Source organism: Crocuta crocuta, unplaced genomic scaffold, assembly GCF_008692635.1.
Source record: "Crocuta crocuta isolate KB4526 unplaced genomic scaffold, BGI_CrCroc_1.0 scaffold204, whole genome shotgun sequence".
Taxonomy (NCBI): Eukaryota; Metazoa; Chordata; class Mammalia; order Carnivora; family Hyaenidae; genus Crocuta; species Crocuta crocuta.
The window spans coordinates 940336-964835 of NW_027529603.1; the positions used below are offsets into that span (position 1 = coordinate 940336).

Consider the following 24500-nt stretch of genomic DNA (forward strand, 5'->3'; position numbering starts at 1 on the left):
ATTTTTAAAATGCAGACATGGGTCTTATAGATGCTTTGTTACAAGATTTTTTTTTTTTTTTAATTGTAAAAGTACACTAAGGAATGGTAGCATCTCCACTGCCTCTCCTTGTTCCAGCCTGCATGGTCTCTTGTCTGCTCATCTGCAAAATGTCCTAACCATTCTTGCCATCTTCATTTTCTCTCTTTCAGTCCATCTCTTATACCAGTATTAGAGAATGATCTTTCTAAAGTACATATTACGGGCACCTGGGTGGCTCAGTCAGTTAAGTGTCTGACTTCGGCTCAGGTCAGATCTCATGGTTCGTGGGTTCACGCCCTGCATCAGGCTCTGTGCTGACAGCTCAGAGCCTGGAGCCTGTTTCGGATTCGGTGTCTCCCTCTCTCTCTGCCCCTCCCCCATTCATGCTCTGTCTCAAAAATAAATAAGCTATAAAAAAAATTGTAAAGTACATATTAAACTGTGTCACTCCCCTGTTTATTTCTGTTCACTGTTCACCACATGCAGATTCTGGCTTCTTTTTTACCCAGCCGCCCCATCTTATGCTGCATCAGCTCCCCACTACATTGTATTGTCTGTACACTGTGTTGTTTCACCTTTCCCTGCTGTTGCATATGTGGCTCTCTGTTTCTAGAATGTCTGCCATTTGGTTCACTAATGAATCTTTACTCATTTTTTTAAATTGCTTTTTTAAAAAATATTTATTGTTTTGAGAGTGAGAGAGTGAGAGAGTGCACGAGCGTGGGAGAGCAGAAGGAGGGGAAGAGAAAATCCCAAGCAGACTCCACGCTCAGCGCAAAACCTGACATGGTGCTTGATTCCACAACCCTGGGATCATGACCTGAGCAGAAATCAGAAATTGGATGCTCAACTGACTGAACTATCCAGGTGCTCCTCTTACTCGTTTTTCAATAGCTAGTTTGGCCGCATGTCTGGGAAACCTTTCTCACCTCCACAAATGCCATTAGTGTTAAATAGCCCTATAATGTCTTTCCCTTAAATGTACAGGTTTCAGTTAATAGCAGTTACTGCTGGAAGCCATCATTGTTTATGTGTCAGTGCCCTCCACTAGTCTGTAAGCTTCCTGAAAGCAAAGACTATTTTTTTATATCCCTATTGCTTAACATAGCTCTTAGAACATAATAGGTATTCCACTCTGTTGGAAAGTTCTTCCTTACGTTTAATTAAAAACTTCTTTCCAGTAAATACTTCCTATTCCCTGGTTCAGGTTCTGTCCTTTGAAGCAGCACAGCAACCAGTCTCTCTCACCAGTTTCCCACCTCCTCATTGCAAATCAACTCTTTTGCAGTATTTGAAGACACCTCTCATTTTGCACTGAGTATATATATTTTGTCCAGGTAAACAGTTTCATTCTTATAGCTGTTCCTTGTGGACCTTCACCAACTGGTCTCCTTCCAGTTAAATGTACATAGCCCAGCTCAACACATGAAGTCACCACCTGCCCAGGACTGTTTTTATGCTGGCTTATAGTTCTTTTATTATGTCACAGTTTCTTTGGGTCAAGAGTCTGGGTATCCCTTAGCCTAGTTCTCTGTTCAGAGCCTCACAGGACTAAAGTTTCGCCAGGGAGGCGATCTCATCTGAGGCATGAGGTCTTCTTTCATGCTCACTGGTTGTTGGTAGGATTTAGTTTTTTATGGTTATAGGGTAAGGTCCCCTGTTCTTGCTAATTATTGGCTGGGGGTCACTCTCAGCTCTTAGAAGTCACCTGCAGTTCCCCACCACATGGCCCTCTACACAACATGGTACTTTTCTTCTTCAAGGAAAGCATCTGCTAGAAATTCTTCAAATGTCTCTGACTTCTTTCTCTGATCCCTAGACTCTTTTTAAAGGGTTCACGAGATTATATCAGGCCCACACAGACTCAAGGGGAGGAGATTATATAGGGCATGCACACCTATATGTGGCAATGTTAGAGGCCATCTTAGAGTTCTGCCTAACAAATCTCTTTTGGTCTCACATCCCCACATATTCTTGAGAACACTTTATTCATATTTATTGAGTCAATACTATGTACCAAGCACTGTTCTAGGTACTGGAAATACAGTACTGGTGGGATTTACATTCTAATTGTAGTAGGGAAGGCAGGTAGAAATCACTTAAACCAATATTTAATGTCAGATTGTGGGTAAGAGCTAAAAAATATAAAGCAGGTTAAGAGGACAGAATAAGAGGGGCACTAGTTTAGATATATTGGTCTGTTTGATGAGACATTTGAATGGAGACTAGAAGGAAATGCAGAAGTGTACCATGTGGCTCTCTGAAGAGTATACCGAGCAGAGGAAGAAGCAAGTTTAGATTAGGGTGTGAGGAGGACTTTTTGAACAACAGAGAAGCAGGCAGAAGAGGAGGTCAGAGAAATCACAGGGGCTGGATTATGTGAGGCCCTTGGATTTGGTTCTGATTAAGAAGATCAGAAGCAGGTGGAAGGTTTTGGGAAAAGGAATGACATGACTTACTAGCAGCTATGTGGAGAATCAGCTGTAAGGAAGCAAGCAGAGAAATTAGGAAGTTGTTGCAGTAATTGACTTAGTTGATGATGGAGACTTGGACTAGAGGTGGTAGTGTTTGAAGAGGTAAGAGTGTTAGACTTTGCATATTTGGAAGATAAAACTGATAGGATTTGCAGATAGACTAGATGTTGGCTCCAAGAGATGAAGGCAATGCTTTAGTGTCTGGCTGGCTCATTCAGTGGAGTATGTGACGCTTGATCTCTGGGTTGTAGGTTTGAGCCCCATATTGGGTATAGAGATTACTTAAAAAATAAAATCTTTTAAAAAAAGAGAATTGCCATGTACTGGAGTATGAGCCTGGGAGAGGAAAGGGTGTTGTTTGTTTTTAAAACTTTTTAGTTAGAGATAATTTTAGATTTATAGAAAAGTTGCAAAGTAGTACAGAGAATACCCATATATCCTTCACTCAGCTTTGTCTAATATATCTTACATAACCAACTCTGGTCCTTTGTCAAAACTAAGAAATTAACACTGGTATAATAGTATAAACTAAACTGTAGACTTTATTTGGATTTCACCATTTTTTTCCATTAACATCCTTTTTTTGTTCCAGGTACCAATCCAGGATACCACGCTGCATTTAGTCATCATGTCTCCTTAGTCTCCTTTTGGTCTTAGTCTTCTTGTTGGAAAAGTTTTCTTGGTCTTTCTTTTTATTTATTTATTTAAACAAAAACATTTATTTCTGAGAGAGAGACAGCGTGAGCAGGCTAGGGTCAGAGAGAGAGGGAGACACAGAATCTGAAACAGGCTCCAGGCTCTGAGCTGGCTGTCAGCATAGAGCCCAACGTGGAGCTCGAACCCATGAACCGTGAGATCATGACCTGAGCCGAAGTCGGATACTTAACTGACTGAGCCACCCAGGCACCCTTGGTGGTCTTTCTTTTTAGAAAAGTTTGGATATGTTTTGTTTTGTGTACTCCTTGTTCAGAAAAGGTAGAGAATTTGGTTAAGTAGGGAGTTAAAAATTCAAGAAGAGATCTGGACTGGAGATTTAAACTTGGGAACTTTCAGCATGGAGTTCTCTAACAGACTAGAGGAGGTCATCTAAGTGTTTCAGTGTAGCTAAAGAAGTTTGAGGGTGGAGCCTTCCTATAACTCAGCGTTTAAAGGTTGGAAGATGAGGACCCAGCAAAGGAGGTGGAAAATAGGTAGCAATTGAACTAGGAAGTGAACCAAGTTTTAAATGTCAAACTAAAAAAAGGAATTCAAGGAGGGAGTGACCAGTTGTGCTAAATGTTACTGATTGGGTCCAGAAAGATGACAACTGCATGTTGACTGGTGGGTTTGGCACTGAGAGTTATTGGTCTTGATACGAGCAGTTGTGGTAGAGTCATGGATATAAAAACTTGATTGGAATGGAAAGAGAAGATTACCCCAAATATAAGTCTCCATGGCTGCTTGAGAGTGGTCTTTGCTAACTCTCGTTCTGTACTGAGAGAAACTAGCACTGCTTCTATTCTTCCAGGCTGTCTGCATCCCTCATTCTGTGGTAACAAGGTCCTCTATATCCTTAGTAAGTTTCTGCTCCTCCTCATAATTAATCTGTGGCCTTCTCTCAGTTCACCACTTTTTCTCACAGCCTTTCAGAGCCTGCTCTTTTTCCTTTTATCCCACTTGCCTTAGTTTCTGGAAGATGGGAAGAGCATGCTCCTCTCTCAGTGTTGTTTCTGAGCTGTTATTCTTCTACCTTTGTATCAAAATCCCTGCTCCTTTGAACTTAATGCTACATCACCTTCTGGCTACATCACCATCCAGCTCTCTCTATCTTTGTCATGTATTAACTTTCAAATATCCCAGCCCCAGCCCTCACTTATTAATGCCTCCAGCCTCTATCTCTCCTCTTCCCCAGTGGTTCTCAAAGGGCAGTTCCAGAGGAGCAGCCCTCAGCAACGCCAGGGAACTTGTTAGAAAAGCATATTCCTGGGCCTCACCTCAGACCTACCAAAGAGAAGTTCTGGGAATAGGAACCAACAATCTTATGTGATTGTTTTTTTTAGGTTTTTTTTTTTTTTAATTTAGTTTGAGAGAGACAGAGCGTGAGTGGGAGAGGGGCAGAGAGAGAGGGAGATACAGAATCTGAAGCAGGTTCCAGGCTCTGAGCTGTCAGCTCAGAGCCTGACACGGGGGTCGAACTCACAGATCGTGAGATCATAACCTGAGCTGAAGTTGGACACTTAACTGACTGAGCCACCCAGATAACCCAGCAACCTTATTTTTTAACAAGCCTCCTGGTAACTCTGATTTGAGAACTACTGATTTACCATGAATCCTGCTGTTAGTGACATTAGTGATCATAGGGATTATACCATCTTCACGTTCTTTGATCTTCTCAACCACAGTGACCTTTGCCTTTATTATACCTCTACACCCACTACTACTTTCTGACCGTAACCTCCTGTCCTGGTTCTCTCAGTCTTTTTCACCCACTGACTGTATCGTCAGCCATCTGTCTTTCTTTATTCCCTTTTGAGGCTGGGCCTTATTGTAGTTTTGAAGTATTATCCTTCTGTGAAGCCATTTGGCAGAATCCCCACCCTGGATTGATGCTGCAGTCTACCTTCTCTGCTCCATCTGGGTAACAGGATACTGTTCCAGAAAATGATAACAGTAGTACAGATTTGGTGCTGCAGCAGATTCACTCACCTTCTCAGGGAAGTCTTCCTCCTCATCCTGTTTAGATCTGTAATACTCCCCCCACTACTAGCATTCCTCATCCCTTTCCGGTTTATTTTTCTCCAAAGCACTTCCCACTATTTGATGATGATGCTTTTTTTCCATCGTTTATCATATTCCTCTACTACATAATAACTTCTTAAGAGCAGAAAACTTTTGTCTGTTTTGTTCACTGTATATCCTTAGTGTTTAACCAAGAACATAGGTTCTCAGTAAATATTTTTGTTAACTGATTTCTCCAATTTCAGTTGACTTTCAGTACTGCCTGTTTTCCCCTTAGATGACCTTGGTCAGTTCTCCTTCCCATTTTCATCTAAGACTACCCTGAATCTTTTCTGGTCGTGTTCAGACCTTCCTGCCATTCATCTCCCTCAGTCTCATTGGGCCTCCTTGCCTTCTACTTCATAGAGAAAAAGGGGAGATCATCAGGCAAAATTTTCTTAAATGTTTGCTCCCTTTAGGCAAACTCAGAGAAATCTGTGCCTATTCTCCTTTTCTTTCCTTCCACCAGCCTTTTCACATCCGTTAGTCCCAAGTTCTCAGCCTGAAGCTCTTCTCAAGTCTGTCCTGTGCCGTGAAAGAAAAACTCCCAGTACTCCTGGTAGTGTTTCCTTTCCTTCCATTCCAGACTAGTCAAGAGTCACTGCTCTGTTTTCTTTTCTCTATTTTGACTCACTTCTGAGTCCTCTGCCATCATCACCACTTGACTCAGAGAGCTACTGGTACGGTCGTTAATGCCCTCCTGTTTGCCACAGCCAGCACATAGATGTATTTCAGTCCTCATTATCCTGGGCTTCCGTTTGAGTTTGAAGTGAAGGAGTCTTTGTTGAAATGTTACTTCCTTGATACCACAAATTTCTGGTCCTCTTTGTTCTATGTGCACCCTTTAAGTTTCTCTTCCTCCACCTCTTTCTTAAATGTTGGTGTTTCCTAGGACTTTGTCTCAGCCCTCTGTTCTTACTTGATAAGATCTCATTGGGAGATTACAACTGCTCTTTAAAACCACTGCCTCTGTGCTGTGCTGACTTCTAAACTCTTACCTCTGGATCCTAAGCTCTGCCATAAGCTTCAGATTCACATAAATAAACATGGTATCTGACATATGCTTCAGACTCAGCAAAACTGCCTTGTTGACCATGCTTATATTGTATTAGTGTTTTAGAAACAGCTGCCTCACATTTAATGAGGTAACTTTATAAAGTTGCTTTAGTAGGTAACTCACCTTTAGTCTGAAGATCTAGATTTAATCAGCTTTAAACTTTTGTTCCATTTTCCTTTCCTCCTTCCTTCTTTTCTTTTCTTTTCTTTTCTTTTCTTTTCTTTTCTTTTCTTTTCTTTCTTTCCTTCTTTATTTTGAGAGAGTGTGTGAGTGGGGAAAGGGGTGGAGAGAGAGAGAAAGAGAGAGAGAGAATCTCAGGCAGGCTCCATGATCAGTGCAGAGGCAAGATGTGGGGCTCTATCCAGTGACCCGGAGATCATGACCTGAGCCGAGATCAAGAGTTGGACACTCAACCACCTGAGCCACACAGGCACCCCTCCCATTTGTTTTATCTATTCTTTTTTATTTTTGCAGATATTTTTTAAAGTAAATGCCAGATATTATTTTACCCCTATATATTTTCACTGTGCATCCGTTTTTTTAAATACCATATATATACACTTTATAATCACAGTGTATTCTTGGATTTTTCTTTAATTTTTTTTTAACATTCATTTATGAGAGACAGAGTGTGAGCAGGGTAGGGGCAGAGAGAGAAGGAGATTCAGAATTCGAATCAGGCTCTAGGCTGCCTTCATAGAGCCCAATCTGGGGCTTGAACTCACAACCTGTGAGATCATGACCTGAGCTGAAGTTGGATGCCCAACCAACTGAGCCACACAGGTGCCCCTGGATTTTTCAAATTAGGATTGTTGTAGGCTTTTTTTTTTTTTAAATAGTTATTTACTGGTGCATCTGAAAGTTTGTAGTCAGTTAACTCTTCAATCAGGTCTCTTTGTTCTTCCAATTATTTCAGTGGGTATATCACCCTCTTTACTGATATGCTATCAAAGTAGGAGTAATCAGTAGACCTGGTTATAACTGAGAAATTATGGGGAAGCCCTAATGGGAGAGAGTTTAGGATTGAAAAAGAGCCAGTGGTCAGACCAGGGCTGGCATCCAGCAGGTAAGAGTCTTGGACCTGAAATGTGATAGTTGATCAGCACAGAGCGGCTCCATGTTTATGTATGTTAAACATGTTTGGATAAAACTGAAGTATTGTTAGTGAAAGGATTATACTGTTTCTCTTCCTAGGTCTTTCTGGAATCTTTTGCTATATTAATAGCAAATATATATTAATTTCATTCATTCATACAAGTATTATTGAGTGCTCACTATGTCCTAGGCAGCACTATAGGTAAAAACTTCAGTCCTCAAGGTGTGTACATTCTATGTACAGAGTTAGGAAATAAGGTGAAATAAGTAAAATATATGATATGTAAAGTTCAAATGGTGTGGAGAAAAAATATATAGTATGGAAAAGAGATAAGGAATGTTGAAGAAGTGGGTTTCATATTTTTAAATTATGGCTAGGGACTACCTCATTGTGAAGATCACATTTTGAGTAAACACCTGAAGGTGCTAAGGAACTGAGCTATGCCGATGTCTAGGGAAGAGTTCTAGGCAGAGTGAACAACAAACTGTAAAGACCCTCAGGCAGAAATCTGCCTGCCAGTCAGGCTAGGAAGGTGGCCAGTGTGTTCTTAGAGTAGTAACCCAGAAGTGTACATCAGAGTACAGAGTATCAGAGTAGTGACCCAGAAGTGATGAAGGACATTGTAAAGATTTTGGCTTTTATAAGCTTATGATGTAGGAACCGTTGACAAGTTCTGGGCATTAGTGGCATCATCTAATTTGCATTTTAACAGGCTCCCTCTGGCTGTTGAGAATAGATGAGTAGAGCAAGGACAGAAGTAACAAAGACTAGTTAGGAGGCCATTTTAATAATCCAGGTGAATGGATAGTGGTTTGGGCCATACTAATAAAGGGTTGGATTCTGGATATATTTTGAAAGTAGAGCCAGTAGGATTTACTTTCAGATTGAACATAGGATATGAGAGAGACAGCCTTTGGAAAGGGCTTGGAAGAGCTTTGTGGGTTACTCAAAGTTCACAGTTGTTCCCACATCACTATATGTGTGTGCATCCTGGTGGTCAGTTTTCCTGTGATTAAATTTAGAAACATCACACATAAAACAATATTAACAAGCCATAATCTTATTGAATAAGAGAAATGGTAAAATAAAAAGACAACCTTCAGGGTGAAATGCAAAACAACAGTCTATCATAGGGTTCTCATGTCTTTTCCAAACTTCACTTACTTTTTTGTGTCCTTTACTACTTCTTTTTTTTTTTTTTTAAGTTTATTTATTTTGAGAGAGAGAGCACGAGCAGGGGAGGGGCAGAGAGAGAGAAACCCAAGCAGGCTCTGCACTCACCTGAGCTGAAATCAAAATTTGGATGTTCAACCAACTGAGCCACCCGAGCGCCCTTGTATCCTTTACTTGTAACTCAGTTCTATTCTGGAAGAGTCAATGGGCATTTTCTACAAAAAGTATCCTAAATGTAATTTTTACAAATTATTCCTCTGCCCCAGTCAGGCTCTTGTATCTGGTTGACTCAAATGTAATCTTACTGTCTAATGAGCTCTTACTTAACTTACCCCTTAAGAATCATCCACACATATTGTGCTAACTGGTAGGAAATATTATTAAGTTTGTTATTCAGAGATGTTAACCTATGCAGGGTAGGGTATTCCTACTTTTAAGAAAATTTAAGTCTGGTTCCTTAGTTTTTATACTATTCAATTTTGTGTTATGTTTATCTGTTATTTAAAGCAAGTAGATATGCCTTTATCAGCTACATAAAATCTTTATTCTGGGCTTTCCTGACAGCAAAAGAACTATCCCAGAAACTTAACTGAAACTTTCAAGGGAGAGAAGTTGTAGAACAGAGTAGGTGATATTCATTTATATATTCATCCATTCATTTAATAAATATTTACTCAGCATGTGCTAAAGGCCAGACACTGGAAATACAACACTGAGCAAGACCCTGGCCCTGCCTTACAGACCCCCATGTATAGTCCCCATGTTCTGTATTTCTTTTGGCATTAAATTGGACAAAGTAATCCAAGGAGAACAAATATTATGGAATGATTAAAATGCAAATTTGTGGGGTGCCTGGTGACTCAGTTAGTTGAGTGTCAGACTCTTGGTTTCAGCTCAGGTCATGATCCCAGGGTCGTGGGATTGAGCCCTACATTGAGCTCTACGCTGAGCATGGAGCCTGCTTGGGATTCACTCTTTCCCTCTGTCCCTCTCCTGCTTGAGCACTTTATATATTAAGTGCTTTAGCACAACACTTGGCATGATACATTCAAGGTTAGTTATTTTATTCTTATAACCTATTCGGACCTGATAACAAATAAAATAGGGTTATGAAGTAAATGCTAAAAATATGGCCTGAAGAAAGAAATCTCTTTTTCTCTCTCTCTCTTACACACACACACACCCTTCTACCTACCTCTAAGAGCACCTTACTAGGGATCTAGAAAGGCTTTGCTGAGATCATGTTTGAGGAAAAGTCTGGGAGTGAGTGACAGTATTAAGCAAAACAGGTGAGAGGATTCCATGATACTGCTCTCTCTCAGCAGATGCTGGGCTTCTGAAGCCAGGTTCTATTTCTCCTTTAGTAACCCTACCATGGGGTTGTGGTAAACACCGATAATACCTTTGTTGAATAGATCACCTGAAGACTTTCATGGCAACTACTAGAAGAGATGTTACCACCCTGGGTTGTTGGAATCTGTGCAGACTTAGGTTGCTTTCAGCTGACCACTGTAGCTTCATGAGCCCCTTCCTGGCCTGAATCCATGGATCTGGATCAGATTCAGAAGAGGCAAGGCAAGACAATAAACTATTTAAGAAAGAAAAAGAAGAAGAAGAGGCAAGGCAAGGTGCTGCAATGCATTGGCTTCTGAGGATGCTTAAGCTGTGTTATGAGGGACATTTGGTTACTCCATTCGGTTGCTGGGCAATTGCTTGGGAATGTTTCCTAAATTGTGGGAATCCCCACCTGAATGTCTACTTCCTAAGTCTTCTCCCTCAGTATATTCCTATTCCTTCTTGGCCTCAAACACTGAACAGCCACCTTACTAAGAATCAGACAAGATATTTAAAACCTTTGTGTTTGGATTCTTCTCTCAAATGCCTTTCTGGTCCTTGGTTGACAAAAGTAAGGAATGTTTTTCTGTGTTTGAATTAATTCTTTTGGTTTTTTAAACAGGTTCTCTAATTGAACAGCTGACTACAGAAAAATATGAGTGTATGGTGTGCTGTGAATTGGTTCGTGTCACAGCGCCAGTGTGGAGTTGTCAGAGCTGTTATCATGTATTTCATTTGAACTGCATAAAGAAATGGGCAAGGTCTCCAGCCTCTCAAGCAGGTCAGTCATTTCTCTCTTCTGAATATTCTCACTCATTTGATATATTCAGGTTTAAAACTTAGCTGTTTTTTTTAAAGATTTTATTTTTAAGTACATCCAACATGAGGCTCCAACTTACAGCCCTAATATCAAGAGTCATATGCTCCACCAACTGAGCCAGCCAGGCACCCCTTAAACCTAGCTATTTAATTCTTTTTGAATATTTCATCTGCTATGTTGCCTTAAACATGTTTCAGATGATCAGTATTAAGCTATAGATCTTAAATAAATACCCACTGGGTGCTTGGCTGGCATAGTTGGTAGAGCATACAACTCTTGATCCTGAGGTCATGAGTTCAAACCCAGTGTTGGGCAGAGAGCTCACTTAAAGAATAAAAATAAAATTTTAAAAAAGGAAAAATTTTAAAACCAGCTAACATAACAATATTAAAATATATTTGGGACAGAACAAAATCAGTCACATTTGCTGAAAATGGTAGCTTTTATCCAAGTAGCAACTATAGAAAACATTTCCTGTATAGTTTGCTTTAGAAAATTTATAGAAAGCAGTTGTTGGGTTTTGTTTTGTTTTGTTTTGTTTTGTTTTGGAAACAGTTGTTTAGTTTTACCTTAGGATGTTAAAGTTGCTTTGCCTTTAACAGATCTTCTCCATAGTATTTTGTGGGTTTTTCCCGAAGTATACTGGTATTTATGGATATTGCAAATATTGTTAAAAACATGTTTTCTGATCTGTGACTCTTCTAATTTAAGATATCTCAGGGTTCCTGACTGGCTTAGTTGGTAGACCATGCAACTCTTGATCTTGAGGTTATGGGTTCAAGCCCCGTGTAGTGTAAGACATCTGGGTTTTCCTGCATGTACTCAAATATTTTATCATCTTTTTTCTCAAGCCAAGATTTAGATAATGTTTACCCTAATATTAGAAATAATGCAACATTTTCACCACATAATGAAATGATAATTATGTGAAATGATGGAGGTGTTAACAATGCTGTGATGATAATCATATTGTAGTATATAAACTTACCAAATCAACATGTTGTAGATCTTAAAATTAAACAGGCTGTATGTCATTTATACTGCAATTGACATTAAAAAAAATGGATACCCATTTGATTACTATATCTAAAGTCCTTATTAATATAAGCCCAAATGCAGTATTTAAGCAAAGCACTCAGTATTGTGATTTTGTTTCTTTTTTTTAACGTTTATTCATTTTTTTAATGTTTTTTTTAAATTTATTTCTGAGAGAGAGAGAGACAGAGTGAGCGGGGGAGGGTCAGAGAGAGAGACACACACAGAATCTGAAGCAGTCTCCAGGCTCTGAGCAAGCTGCCAACACAGAGCCCGATGTGGAGCTGGAACCAACAAACCACGAGATCATGACCTAAGCCGAAGTCGGATGTTTAACCGACTGAGCCACCCAGGCGCCCCAATGTTTATTCATTTTTGAGAGAGAGAGCATGAGCAAGGGAGGGGCAGAGAGGGGCAAGGGGACAGAGGATCCAAAGTGGGCTCCATGCTGACAGTAGCAAGCCCAGTGTGGGGCTCAAATTCACAAGCTGTGAGATCACATGACCTGAGCTGAAGTTGGATGCTCAACTGACTGAGCCACCCAGAACCCTGATTTTGTTTCTCAAATGCCTGTGGTAGGCATAACATGAAATGACTACTGCTGCTTCAATATTACAGCTTCCTTTAGATTTAAATTTTTAAAAATTGCATGTGTTTTTGTAAGGAAGTTATTTTGGTTTCCTCTTATTTTTCTTAACAGATGGCCAGAGTGGTTGGAGGTGCCCTGCCTGTCAGAATGTTTCTGCACATGTTCCTAATACTTACACCTGTTTCTGTGGTGAGTTTTTTTTGCTTTCACTTGAGTCTCTTTGACTTCATGCTTCGTAATTCATTTTCCAGCCCAGAAGAAGTGAGGTACTGGACATGTTTTAGAAGTTACGAATACTAATAAGACTTCAAAGTTACAGGAGTCTAAACACATCGTATGCATGTGGTCCATCACACAGCTAGAGTCCCAGGCCTTTGCACTCTTGGCGACTATTCTGGACACAGGCCTTCTCATTGTGCCCACCAGGCACATGCTATTTCTGAGCTGTAGCGCTGGTCTCCTTGATGTTAGCCGACCAGATGGCAGAGGCAGGTGTAGCCATGGACTCCTTCTCACCCTTAACGGTAACAGCTTTGATATTCTAGATTTGAGGACTCTGAGAAAAGAGTAGTGTTGAAATGTAATTTATTTTAATATAAGAAATCAGTCATTGGGGTCTTTATCGTAAAGAAAGATTTTCTATAAACCAGCAGTACAAACTCTATTCTCCCTCTTTGTGGAATACTTCTTCCTGTTTTTGAATAGCTCAATTCCCCTATGTGTTAGTAAAAAACTTTCTGCAATCCAGATGCCATTCCACTGCTAGTCTATTTTCTGCATGTCTTTAAAATTTTTTTTTCTTTCCTACCTATCTTTTAATGGCTAATCTTCATTTGGTTATTGATTTTTCAAATTTTGCTTCTTAACTATCTGTCTCCCTTCTTGAACCGTTAACATTTTTGCTTCTTTCCTTGTCATCTTGCTGAAACTATATTCAGAAGTTATCACTGACCCCTTCCTGACCAAATCCAGGGCTGATTTAGAAGTTCTTAACCTTTTTGGTAGCACAACAGCCCTTGTTTTGACCATTCCATTTTTGAAATGACTAGTACTCCCTCTTTATTTCTGCATGCTTTAATTTGTTGATATTTCTTGTTTCCTCATTACTTAAATAACAACTTTCACCAAAAGTTGGTCATTGACTATCAGCTCTTCAACTTCTAGACTAAATCTTTTGGTGAACTCACCTGTCTAGAATGTTCTTCCTCATCTTTTCTTTAAATCTTCATCAATGACTCCTCATCCATTCAAGTTCTGACCTCATTCTCTTCCAAAGGAAGCCTCCCTTTCTTATGCCTTCTTCACTTTGGCCATTCTTTTATTTGGAATCTACCAATCTTATATGTTTTATTGGCAAAATTTGAGCCTTAAGAGATAATACAATAGTATGTGTTGAAGGAATGAATATTTTGGAATGTACTGGAAAAGCAACATGAGGGGTGCCTAGCTGGCTCAGTCAGTAGAACGTGCAACTCTTGATCTCAGAGTTATGAGTTCAAGCCCCATGTTGGGCATGGAGTCTACTTAAAAATTAAAAACAAGAAAGGCTACATGAAACTGGAAGCAAAGGATTCATGTAAAACTATACAAATAGGATCAATGCCAAGGTTTACTTACCTTATTTTAAAGGATTAAAAAAAATTTTTTTAATGTTTATTTTTGAGAGATAAACAGAGACAGAGCACGAGTGGGGGAGGGGCAGAGAAAGAGGGAGACACAGAACCTGAAGCAGGCTCCAGGCTTGGAACTGTCAGCACAGAGCCCAACATGGGGCTCGAACTCATGAACTGTGAGGTCATGACCAAAGCCAAAATCAAAGGCTTAACCTACTTAGCCACCCAGGTGTTCCTAAAGGATTTTTAAACATAATGCACCACAGTGGAATGAAAAATCTTTACCTTCACTGACAAATTAGATATGAGACCCTTAGAAAATAGAAGAATGTGGGGTGAAGGTCAGGATGATCTGAGCAAGGTAAAATGGTGTGGGAATGCAAATAATGGCCTTATTTTACCTAATGACTTTGCCTCACTTTATTCTTTCAGGAGACCATTAACATACTTTATTGAGAACTTATTAATGTAGCAAGCACTGTGAAGAAACAGAGGGGAATAAGACCATTTATTAACTTCCCAGAGCTTACAGTCTAAGAGCTAAGACCTAATTAACTTGATGTTCTATAAGTTCAAGGTGCTGTGGGAGATCTTTGGGGTAAATTATGATGTTGGGCTAGATGATTAAGGGAATCCTTAAAAAGAAGGTAGAATTCAACTAGGCTTGAAAACTAGGTAAAATCTTGGTAGGAGAAAAGATTTGTTGAAGAGAATAGCTTAAGCAGAAGTTTAACAATAAGAAGAATTTTGAGAAGGGAGAGTCATTGGTTATGGAGCAGGATCTGTGAAGGCAGAGATGTAGGAAAGGACTGGAAAGGCATCAGTGTGATTCTTTATGAAGATTAGTCTGGAGGGAATGAATAGAGAATTTGGGAGCGTAAACATTTTGAGTACTTGTAAGAACCCAGATGAAGAATAATAAAGGTCTACAGTGGGTATTAGAGTGGGGTAGAAAGGAGGATTTCAAAGTAAACAGGAATTAACAGCTATGGGAAAGGAAATGGGAATGGGAAAAGCAGTGGGAAAAGGAAGAACCCAAATATAGCTCCAGAGTACCATTTTTAAAATGATGATACCAAGGACAGAAAAGGGCAGGTTAAGAGAACGAGGACTGATGGGGACAGTAAATTCAGTTTAGAAATGTGGAGTTGGAGGAGCGAACAACACATCCAGTGAGAAGTGTCCAGCTGGAAGTTAAGAATATTTAAAGGGTGGCTGGGTGGCTGTTGGTTAAGCAGCCAACTTCGGCTCAGGTCATGATCTTGTGGTTCATGCGTTCGAGGCCCACTGTCGGACTCTGTGTTAACAGCTCAGAGTCTGGAGCCTGCTTTGGATTCTGTCTGTCTGTCTCTCTGTCTCTCTCTGCCCCTTCCCTGCTCACCCTCTGTCTTTCTCACTCAAAAATAAACAAACAGTTTTTAAATTAAAAAAAAAAAAAGAATGAAGAGAGATGAGTACTTGGGGATGATGGTTGCATTTGAGAGAGTAGATGAGACCCTACTAGATGAAAGGGCAAGGGGTAAAAAAAAATGTGTAACGCAGAACCCTGGCAGGAAGAAGAAAAATAACACATCATTTAGAGTGAAGGAAAAAAGGTGGAGCCATTGAAAGATGGTGCGGGAAACCAGACCACTGTATTGGAGCAAAAAAGTACAGAGGCAGGGAAGATTTTCTAATAGTCTGGAGATGAGGTTCTGGTCAATAGAGAGCAAGAGTAGAAGTAGCAGGGGAGAGGAGGTGAGGTACACTGTGTAAGGAAATTGAAAAGATTTGGTGATTAAGTAGAACATGGAAAAGGAGGCACCTTGGTGTCTCAGCCGGTTAAGCATCCAACTTTGGCTCAGGTCATGATCTCATGATTGATGAGTTTGAGCCACACATCGGGCTCTGTGCTGACAGCTCAGAACCTGGAGCCTGCTTCAGATTCTGTGTCTCCCTCTTCTCTCTGCTCCTCTCCCACTTGTACTCTGCACCTCTCTCTGTCTCTCAAAAATAAATAAACATTAAAAAAAAAGAATATGGATGGAAAAAGAGGAGTAAGGGATGACTCTAGTTTTTGAGTTTGACTCCAGTGGTGATGGTGTAGTTGATAGAAATAGGAACACTGAAGAAGGAGGAGGGGCTTACGAAGGAGGATGCTAACTTTGGCTGTAAATGGAGACAGTTTGGGGTGACCTTGGCACCCCAAGCAGAAATGCTTGGCAGACAGTTGGACAGGGAGGGCTGGAACTAAGGATTCAGGACAATGCAGAAAATATAGACTTGGGGGAAAAAAGAAGAAGAAGAAAAATGTAGTATTGGGAATCATGGGCCTTTAGGTGTATTGAACCTGAACATGAATAAGATTTCTGAAAGAAACAAGATAGAAAAGCAGAGGCCAAAGACTGGTAACATGCCATCAGTTAAGGGTGTAAGTTGCCCAAGCTAGGATAAGTTCTTCAAGGGTATGGAGGAGTCCTATGCCTCAATTTTACTCTTCCTGCCTCTGTGCTAAGTTCATGGAAGATATTCACTAAAAATTTGCAAAGTGACACTAATTATAAAATTATAGCCCTTTTATGCCCACTTCATAGCTTTAGAATTGGCAATTTCCAACTGTACAGGGGATTTATGTCCTTTCTATCTCTTCCTGCCCCTTCCCCATCTGTCAACCCATTGTTCTCGTCCCTTATATCTTCTTTCTGATTCTTACAGCAGGATATTCTCATATCCATTCAAGGGCCCATTTACAAAAAGATTAATCTTAGGTTAAATGTGTCCATTATTCAAAGTGGCATTTTCATGAGTAAAAATGACTTTTTATTTCTCTTTTCCAGCTAATCCAGAATTTAGAATTTATCATACTCAGTGAAGCTTTTGATGAGTAGCATTACAGTCATTTTTTTAAATTTTAGGGGGATAATGTGTCTGTTAGACTAATGGAAACCACACTGAAGTTCCATGCTGTCTAGCTATATTGTACTGTTTCATTAAACTCTAGGATGCACTTGAAGTTTATACCATTGACTCTCTGATCTGATATGTTTTAGGTAAGGTAAAGAATCCGGAATGGAGCAGAAATGAAATTCCACATAGTTGTGGTGAGGTTTGTAGAAGGAAACAGCCCGGCCAGGACTGTCCACATTCCTGTAACCTGTAAGTTGGAACACTAGACCCCTGGGGGTAGATACACTTTTCTCCTGGCTCGGAGAACATGTATCTAGTGGTTAGCATGTAACAGGGTGGGGTGAAGGGCAATATGATACCATTTGCTGAGCACTCACACTGTGCCAGACACTCTGCAAGAGTTAACTCATCAAATCCTTACAACAGTCTGTTGATGTGTAGATATTTATCATCTTCATTTTACTGATGAGGCTCAGAAAGGCCGAGCATCTTGTCCAAGGTCATATAGTGCTAAGACATGGTGGAGCTGGGATTTCCAAAGTCAGTGCTCCTACCACTACATTATACTGCTGGCTTCTAAGAAGAAATATCCCCCCATGATATCCAGGTCCAGAAGAGTATATAGGACAAAATTCTGTCTGTAGAGTCCTGTTACACAGTGTATTTAGGATGTGAATCCCTTTTGTACAATAAGTAGCCAGCTTGACAATGTATCCAGTCAGCTTCTAAATAATAAGAGCAGGTGTGTGGGTGGCTCAGTCATTTGAGAGTCGGACTTCGGCTCAGGTCATGATCTCACGGCTTGTGGGTTCGAGCCTCCTTATGGGTTCAAGCCTCCGTTGGGCTCTGGGCTGACAGCTCAGAGCCTGGAGTCGGCTTTGGATTCTGTGTCTCCCTCTCTCTCTGACCCTCCCTCGCTCATGCTCTGTCTCTTTTTCTCAAGAATAAATAAAACATTTAAAAATTTTTTTTAATAATAAGAGAAATAAGTGCGCCTCTGTGGCTCAGTTGGTTAAGTGTCCAACTCTTGATTTCGGCTCAGGTCATGGTCTCACGGTTCATGAGATAGAGCCCCACATTGGCCTCTGTGCTGACAGCACAGAGCCTGCTTGGGATTCTCTCTTTCTCCGTCTCTTTCTGCCCCTCCCATGCTCATGTGTGTTCTCTTTCTCTCTCTCTCAAAATAAATAAACATTTTAAAAAATCTTAAATAAATAACAAGAGGAATACCTAATACTAACAGTTGATCAGTTACAAATGACAAAATTCTACAGCTTTAACTTCAGACAATGTTTAATTCCTGGGTTCGAGTCAGTCAACAGTGGTATGACCTTGGACAAGTTACTTCTTTAAGCCTCATTTTTTTGCATCTGTAAAATAATAATATGAGCAACAATGCTTATACACATCGATCAATATTAATTAATGCATCTAAGAGGCTTGGTACACAGTCTGGAAAATGGTAAATGGTTAAGTAATGGTAACTTGCTTTTATTACCCAAATTTAAGAGTAAAACAGACATGAAACTGTTATCTTGGTGCTTTTGCTTCTGCTGCATGGAGCTGGGGTAAATGTTGGGCCAGAGGCATTGTTGTCAAGATTGGGAGTGGTGCTGGAGACTTGTCTGTGGTGGGAGAGCTGTCCAGGTGGGGCTGCGCAGCCTGACCTGCTACCTGCCAGGTGGTCAGCCCCTCCCCTTCTTTCACTGCTTCCACAGGTCCTTCTTAGAACCCAGGGACTCCTCTATTTAAACTGTTCCTTCCCTCAGTTGGCATTTTAAGTCAATTCGATAATAATGTTAACCCTCTGCATAAACTATCATTCTGAAGTCTTTAGCAGAAATGGCCCCGTCATGGCTACCAGAAAACATCAAAAGTGGTGCAGATTAGGTGGTCAACACCACGTCTGAAGGGAAAGGAGGCCCTAAAACTTGTTCCTTTGTGGCTCTGTAAACCCTTCTCCTGGCAGCTGCCCTGTAACTCCTGTCAGCAGCCCCCAGAGGTTGCTGAATCCTACTCCCTGACAATACCTTTCAAAAGAAAACCTTGAATTTCTCAGTTATATGTATCAGGACTCAGAAGCCGCAGTTGGCCCCTTTGGGTCTCTATTTTGGGTTGTTTCATAGATTAGAAAATTCTCTGGAGCAATTATTCTCAACCCTCTTTACACATTAGAATCGTTAAGGAGCATTTTAAAACACCAGTGCCCTGTCTCTTGGAGCAATTGAATCAGTCTCTGGGGGTGGCTCTTTCTCTATGATTCTAATATAGAGCCAGTGTTGTGAACCACTGCTCTAAAGGTTATAAAAACTTGGGATTGGGGCTCCTGGGTGGCTCAGTCGGTTAGGCGTCTGACTTCGGCTCAAGTCATGATCACATGGTTTGTGGGTTCGAGCCCTGCATCGGGCTCTGTGCTGACAGCTAGCTCAGAGCCTGGAGCCTGCTTCCAATTCTGTGTCTCCCTCTCTCTGACCCTCCCCTGTTCACGCTATTTCTCTCTTTCTCAGAAATAAATAAAAAATATTTAAAAAAACAAAAAAACAAAAAACCTGGGATTGAGGGGCACCTGGGTAGCTCATTTGGTTAGGTGTCTGACTCTCGATTTCAGCTTAGCTCATGATTTTGTGGTTTGTGGGCTCAGTCCCCAAGTTAGGCTCTGCACTGGCAGTGTGGAGCCAGCTTGGGATTCTCTCTCTCCCTCTCCCTCTCTGTCCCTCCCCTGCTGTCTCTCTCTCTCTCTCTCTCTCTCTCTCCCAAAAGTGAATGAACTATAGACACATACACACACATACACGCACACACCTGGGATTGATTCTAGGTCTGGGGGATATTTGTATCTGCAGTGTATCTGTCAGTTTAAAGTTATTTAAATCTGCAACCATGAACATTGTTTCACCTGAAAGGGTTGCAGCATATCATGTGCAATATAACTATTGAATGATAACAGTCATCTTTAAAGAAATGCTTAAACTTCAGTCTCATATGGATTCTGTCTGTCAAAATAGGTCACCCTAGCAGACTAGGCACTTATTCCTGGATTGTTTTTAGTGTTTAAAACTTATTTAAGAATTATCAGAGCTGGTTTAGGAGTCATATTAAAAAAAAATCCATCCAGACCACACCTGGATGTATAGGCACACCTGGTTTTTTGTACCAGATTCTTTTACCAGCTTGATTAATTAAACTTGGTTGTAATGGCCAATAATTCCCTAAGGATTGTGATTTGCCATCACATAGAATGCCCCCTGCAAACGTTTTTAAAGAAGTTCCTAAAATATTTTTTAAGTGGTTGTATTTCTAAACTAGTGTTTAAGTTACCACACGGTATCTGCTTTGAACAGAATAGTATCTATTTGAATATATAAATTCTATTTTGTAATTTTTTTTGGTATCTTTATATTATCACTCCTAGAAGAAGCATTCTGTTCAGAAGTCTAATTCTGACCTGTCACATATCTCTAAGTCGAATTCTTTCCATGAATCCCTTTCCCCTTTGTTCTCTCTTAGTGCCTTCCCTCATGTCAGCCTTCTTTTCGCTGTTCCCATTGTTAGCCCATCACCTGAATATGTACTGGCTGATAATAAATGTCTGTACTTCCCATGGACCTATTAGATTTACACTTTATTGCTTCACTCAGGTTCTGATCTTCTAAAAGATTCCAGTGCCTATCCTACCATTCATCTGAGTGGCAACTGTTCTTTCCCCCACACATCTCACTGGGTGGACTAAGACCATATATGGAAATGTCATCTTTGTCAGACCCAAATAAAACCAGTATTTTGACTTGGGCCTTACTTTCCTGGTTAAATATTCTAAGATGATAATGCCATCAGTTCTTTCTCTATGAAAACATTGTTGATATCTTTGTTTAAATAGTTTAATCAACTTTAGACAAAGGCTAAAACATTTTGTAGTAGGTTTATTTGTTGCCACATTCACAATAAGACCCAGTAGGGGCAGCTCTGTTCAGGTTTGGATATATGAGTATGCTTTATTCATCTAAGCCCTTCTCTTTCAGTCTCTGCCATCCAGGACCTTGCCCACCGTGCCCTGCCTTTATGACTAAAACATGTGAATGTGGACGGACCAGGTAAAGTTAGAACTGTAACGTTAGAATTGCACTCTAAAGACTTCACTTTCTACATTGATGATTTATCTGTGAATTTCTAAAATGAGAATTAGTTGGTAGATATAAATAAGTGGTAAGCATAAATAGTGCTTTTCTGTAAATAGTAGTTTGTTCTACTGGCCCAATCCTGTTTTGCAGTCTTATAAGTGATTAAGAAGTTGTATGCATGGTGAGATTACCCATTTCAAGTGAAATGCCAAGATGACAATGACTTTTTTCTTAACCTCTCTAGTGGATGAAAGAACCAGGATTGAACCCAGGCTTGTTAAGGTTCAGGACACAGGGGCCATTTACCTGATTTACCTGTACCTAGCATAATATCAGACATCTAGGAGGTTTTCAGTGAATATTGTTGAATGAAAGAATAAGTGATCCCAGAGTCCACCCTCTTTTCATTATCATAACAAGTTTTCCATCATCAGTGCAAGCATCAGTGGTAGTTTTGGAAGATCTCTGAGGCCTAGTAAGACCCTGAAATGATTTTGGAACCACAGGACAAAATGAGATTGAGACAATTTTCAGTGAATCTCATTTGTTTAGTATTTACTGAACTTAAAAGGATAATAGTGTGACCTGAAAGTCACATGCAAGGGCTCTGGGTTAGAAAGACCAGGTTAGATCTAGGCTCTACCACTAATTGGTTACTGACATGGGCAAGTTGCTTGAGCCTCATTTTTCTTATCATAAAATAGAAATAGTAGTGTTCACTTCCAGGAGTTGATATTAGACATGATGCTGAGCCCAGGAAACTGATTTTTGTGTATATAACAGTGACTTTTTAAAACAAAGTGGGGGATAGAATAAAACTCTTTTTGCTGGAGCACCTGGGTGCCTCAGTTGGTTAAGTGTCTGATTCTTGGCTCAAGTCGTGATCTCACGGTTCATGGGATTGAGCCCTGTGTCAAGCTCTGCACTGACAGTATGGAGCCTGCATGGGGTTCTCTCTCTCCCTCTCTCTGCCCCTCTCTCTCTCACTCTCTCTCTCTCTCTCAAAATAAATAGACAGACTCCTTGTGGGAGAGTAGACTCCAAGCTCTAAACCATTACCCTGGAAGAGACCTGAAGACAGCTGTCCAAAAACACTGACCTCATTTCCTTATCTAGCCAATTAAGTCAGTAAAATTAGGGTACTCACTGGAACAAAGCCGGAATGATATTCCCATCCAAAATCAAAGTCACATACAGTATGTTCTTAAGTATTATAACTGCATAAAGTCCCAGAGTACTGGGTTCCGGGAGAATACCATTATACTTCCAGTCTGAGTATGTGTATTATAACTACCCCACCCCCCTACAGCTTTCCTACCTCCATCTGTAAGATATTGTGGGAGCTCCAGGCTCTTTTCCCTCCTGCCTGAGAGGGGGAGTTCCACAACCTGTGGGAACGCAGAAGAAATCCAGAGAGAGGAACTTCACTTTTTCACTGGTCAGAATATAGGGGAGAAAGAAAGGCAGGGTGGGAAATAAGGAAAGCAAAGCAGAAGAAAAAAGAAAGAGTGGAGAAGAGGAGAGTAACTGAGGAAATAAAGACTGGAGGAAGGAAATAGAAAAGTGAGGAAATGGGGCCAAGAGAAAGATTTGATAGTTTGGGGGGAGAAAGTTTGGGCTTCATTGTTTAGCTATCCAACAGAAACTTGTCCAATGTTAGACTAATTCTGTCTTTACATCTGTTTTCTTTCCAGGCACACAGTTCGCTGTGGTCAGGCTGTTTCCGTCCACTGTTCCAATCCATGTGAGAATCTTTTGAATTGTGGTCAGCACCACTGTGCTGAGCTATGCCATGGGGGTCAATGCCAGCCTTGTCGGATCATATTGAACCAGGGTAAGTGGTGGGTAGCCAACCAGCAATACTTGCCTACTTTTCTGGAACCTTATTTATAGTTGTTTTGATGACATGGATTGGTTCAAGTCTATAGTCACAAGGCCTTTGTAGCTCTGTACCTTGGGTAGAAAGAATTAGAGATAAATTAATGCTTAGATGGTTTTCATTATTTTAATTACATGATATCAGTATAGTGCATTGTCCTGTAGAATTTGAACAGTAGATTTTTAAATGCCGTTTAAAAGTAACTATTTGGGAAATTAAAAATAAATAAATAAAAAGTAACTATTTGTAAAGGATATAGAAAGGCCAAAAAAAATCTTGAAAAAGAATGAACTCGGAAGACTTAAACTGATTTCAAGACTTTCCAAGTTCCAGTAATGATGACATTGCAGTTGTTGCTGTTAAAGGTAGGTTACTAGATGCATGGAAGAGACTGAAGTCCAAAAATAGACCCACAAACCTACAGTCAGTTGATTTTCAACCACAGTGTTAAGCTAATTCAATGAGAAAGAAGTCTTTTTACAGATCTTGCTAGAACAACTGGATGTATACATAAGGAAAAAAACAAACCTCAACCCCATCTTACTCTTTTCACAAAACTAATTCTTCATGGATCACAGACTTAAATGTAAAACCCAGAAACATAAAGCTTCCAGTATAAACTATAAGAGGATATTTTCATGACTTAGGGGTTAGATAAAGATTTCTTGGACAAAGCAACGAAAATACTAACCATAAAAGAAAAAAATTGATACATTGGACTTTATCAAAATTAAAAACTTTCTGTCCATCAGAAGATACCATTAACATTTAAAGTACTCTTACAGAGTAACTAAAAAAGATGAACAACTTTAACAATGAGCAAAAGACTTGAACAGATACTTCACAAAAGAAAAACTATAAATAGCCAACAAACACACAAAAGGTGCTTAACACCTTTAAATACTAAGGAAATGTAAGTTAAAACCACAGTAATATAGTATAACCATTTTAGAAAACAGTCTGGCAATTCCTTAAAAGGTTAAATATAGAATTTTACCATAGGACCCAGTAATTCCACTCCTCTGCACATATCCAAAAGAGATGGAAGTATATGTACAAAAAAACTTGTAAATGTTTGTTCATAGCAGTACTGGTCATCATAGTCAAACCGTGGAAACAATTTAAATGACTGTCACCTGATGAATGGATAAACAAATGTGGTATGGCCATATATTGGATTATTATTCATCCATGAAAACGAATGTAGTATCAATACGTGCTATGAAGTAGATGAACCTCCCAAACATTATACTTAAGTGAAAGACCAAGTCACAAAGAAATACATACTATATGATTCCTCTGTTTTTACAGTAGCCCCTGATCTGCAGAGATTCTGGGCTATAATGTATTGATACCCTATAGAGTTTTATTTTATTAAATTTCACCTTGGTGTGATGCTATTGATCTGTGTTGGCACCTAAGATAAGTAACAGCCCTATGAGATGTTTTGTGTTGTGTGCTATAAGGATTTCATATAAGGAACTGTACCATGTAATACTCAATGTTCTCTTTATGGGTTGTCTTGGGAGAAATTCCTGTCTGGCCTTAGTTCCAAGACTAGTTGTTTTTCCTTAAAGACTATTGATCTTTTTATCTTAGCAGCTTTGTATAACTACCCTAATGTTTGTCTTTATAGTGTGCTTTTTT

At 39.9% G+C, this 24500-nt stretch overlaps 1 protein-coding gene across 4 annotated transcripts in view; it reads left to right on the top strand.

The window, feature by feature from the left end:
* The window catches only part of NFX1 (nuclear transcription factor, X-box binding 1), a 70328-nt gene that overhangs the window by 6298 nt on the left and 39530 nt on the right, over nt 1-24500 (top strand). For all 4 annotated transcript variants that reach the window (XM_077761870.1, XM_077761871.1, XM_077761874.1 and 1 more), the window contains exons 3-7: nt 10536-10694; nt 12469-12546; nt 17000-17105; nt 20876-20947; nt 22669-22808. In XM_077761870.1, the coding sequence (XP_077617996.1) occupies nt 10536-10694; nt 12469-12546; nt 17000-17105; nt 20876-20947; nt 22669-22808 (555 nt within the window). The remainder of the gene's footprint in view (nt 1-10535; nt 10695-12468; nt 12547-16999; nt 17106-20875; nt 20948-22668; nt 22809-24500) is intronic.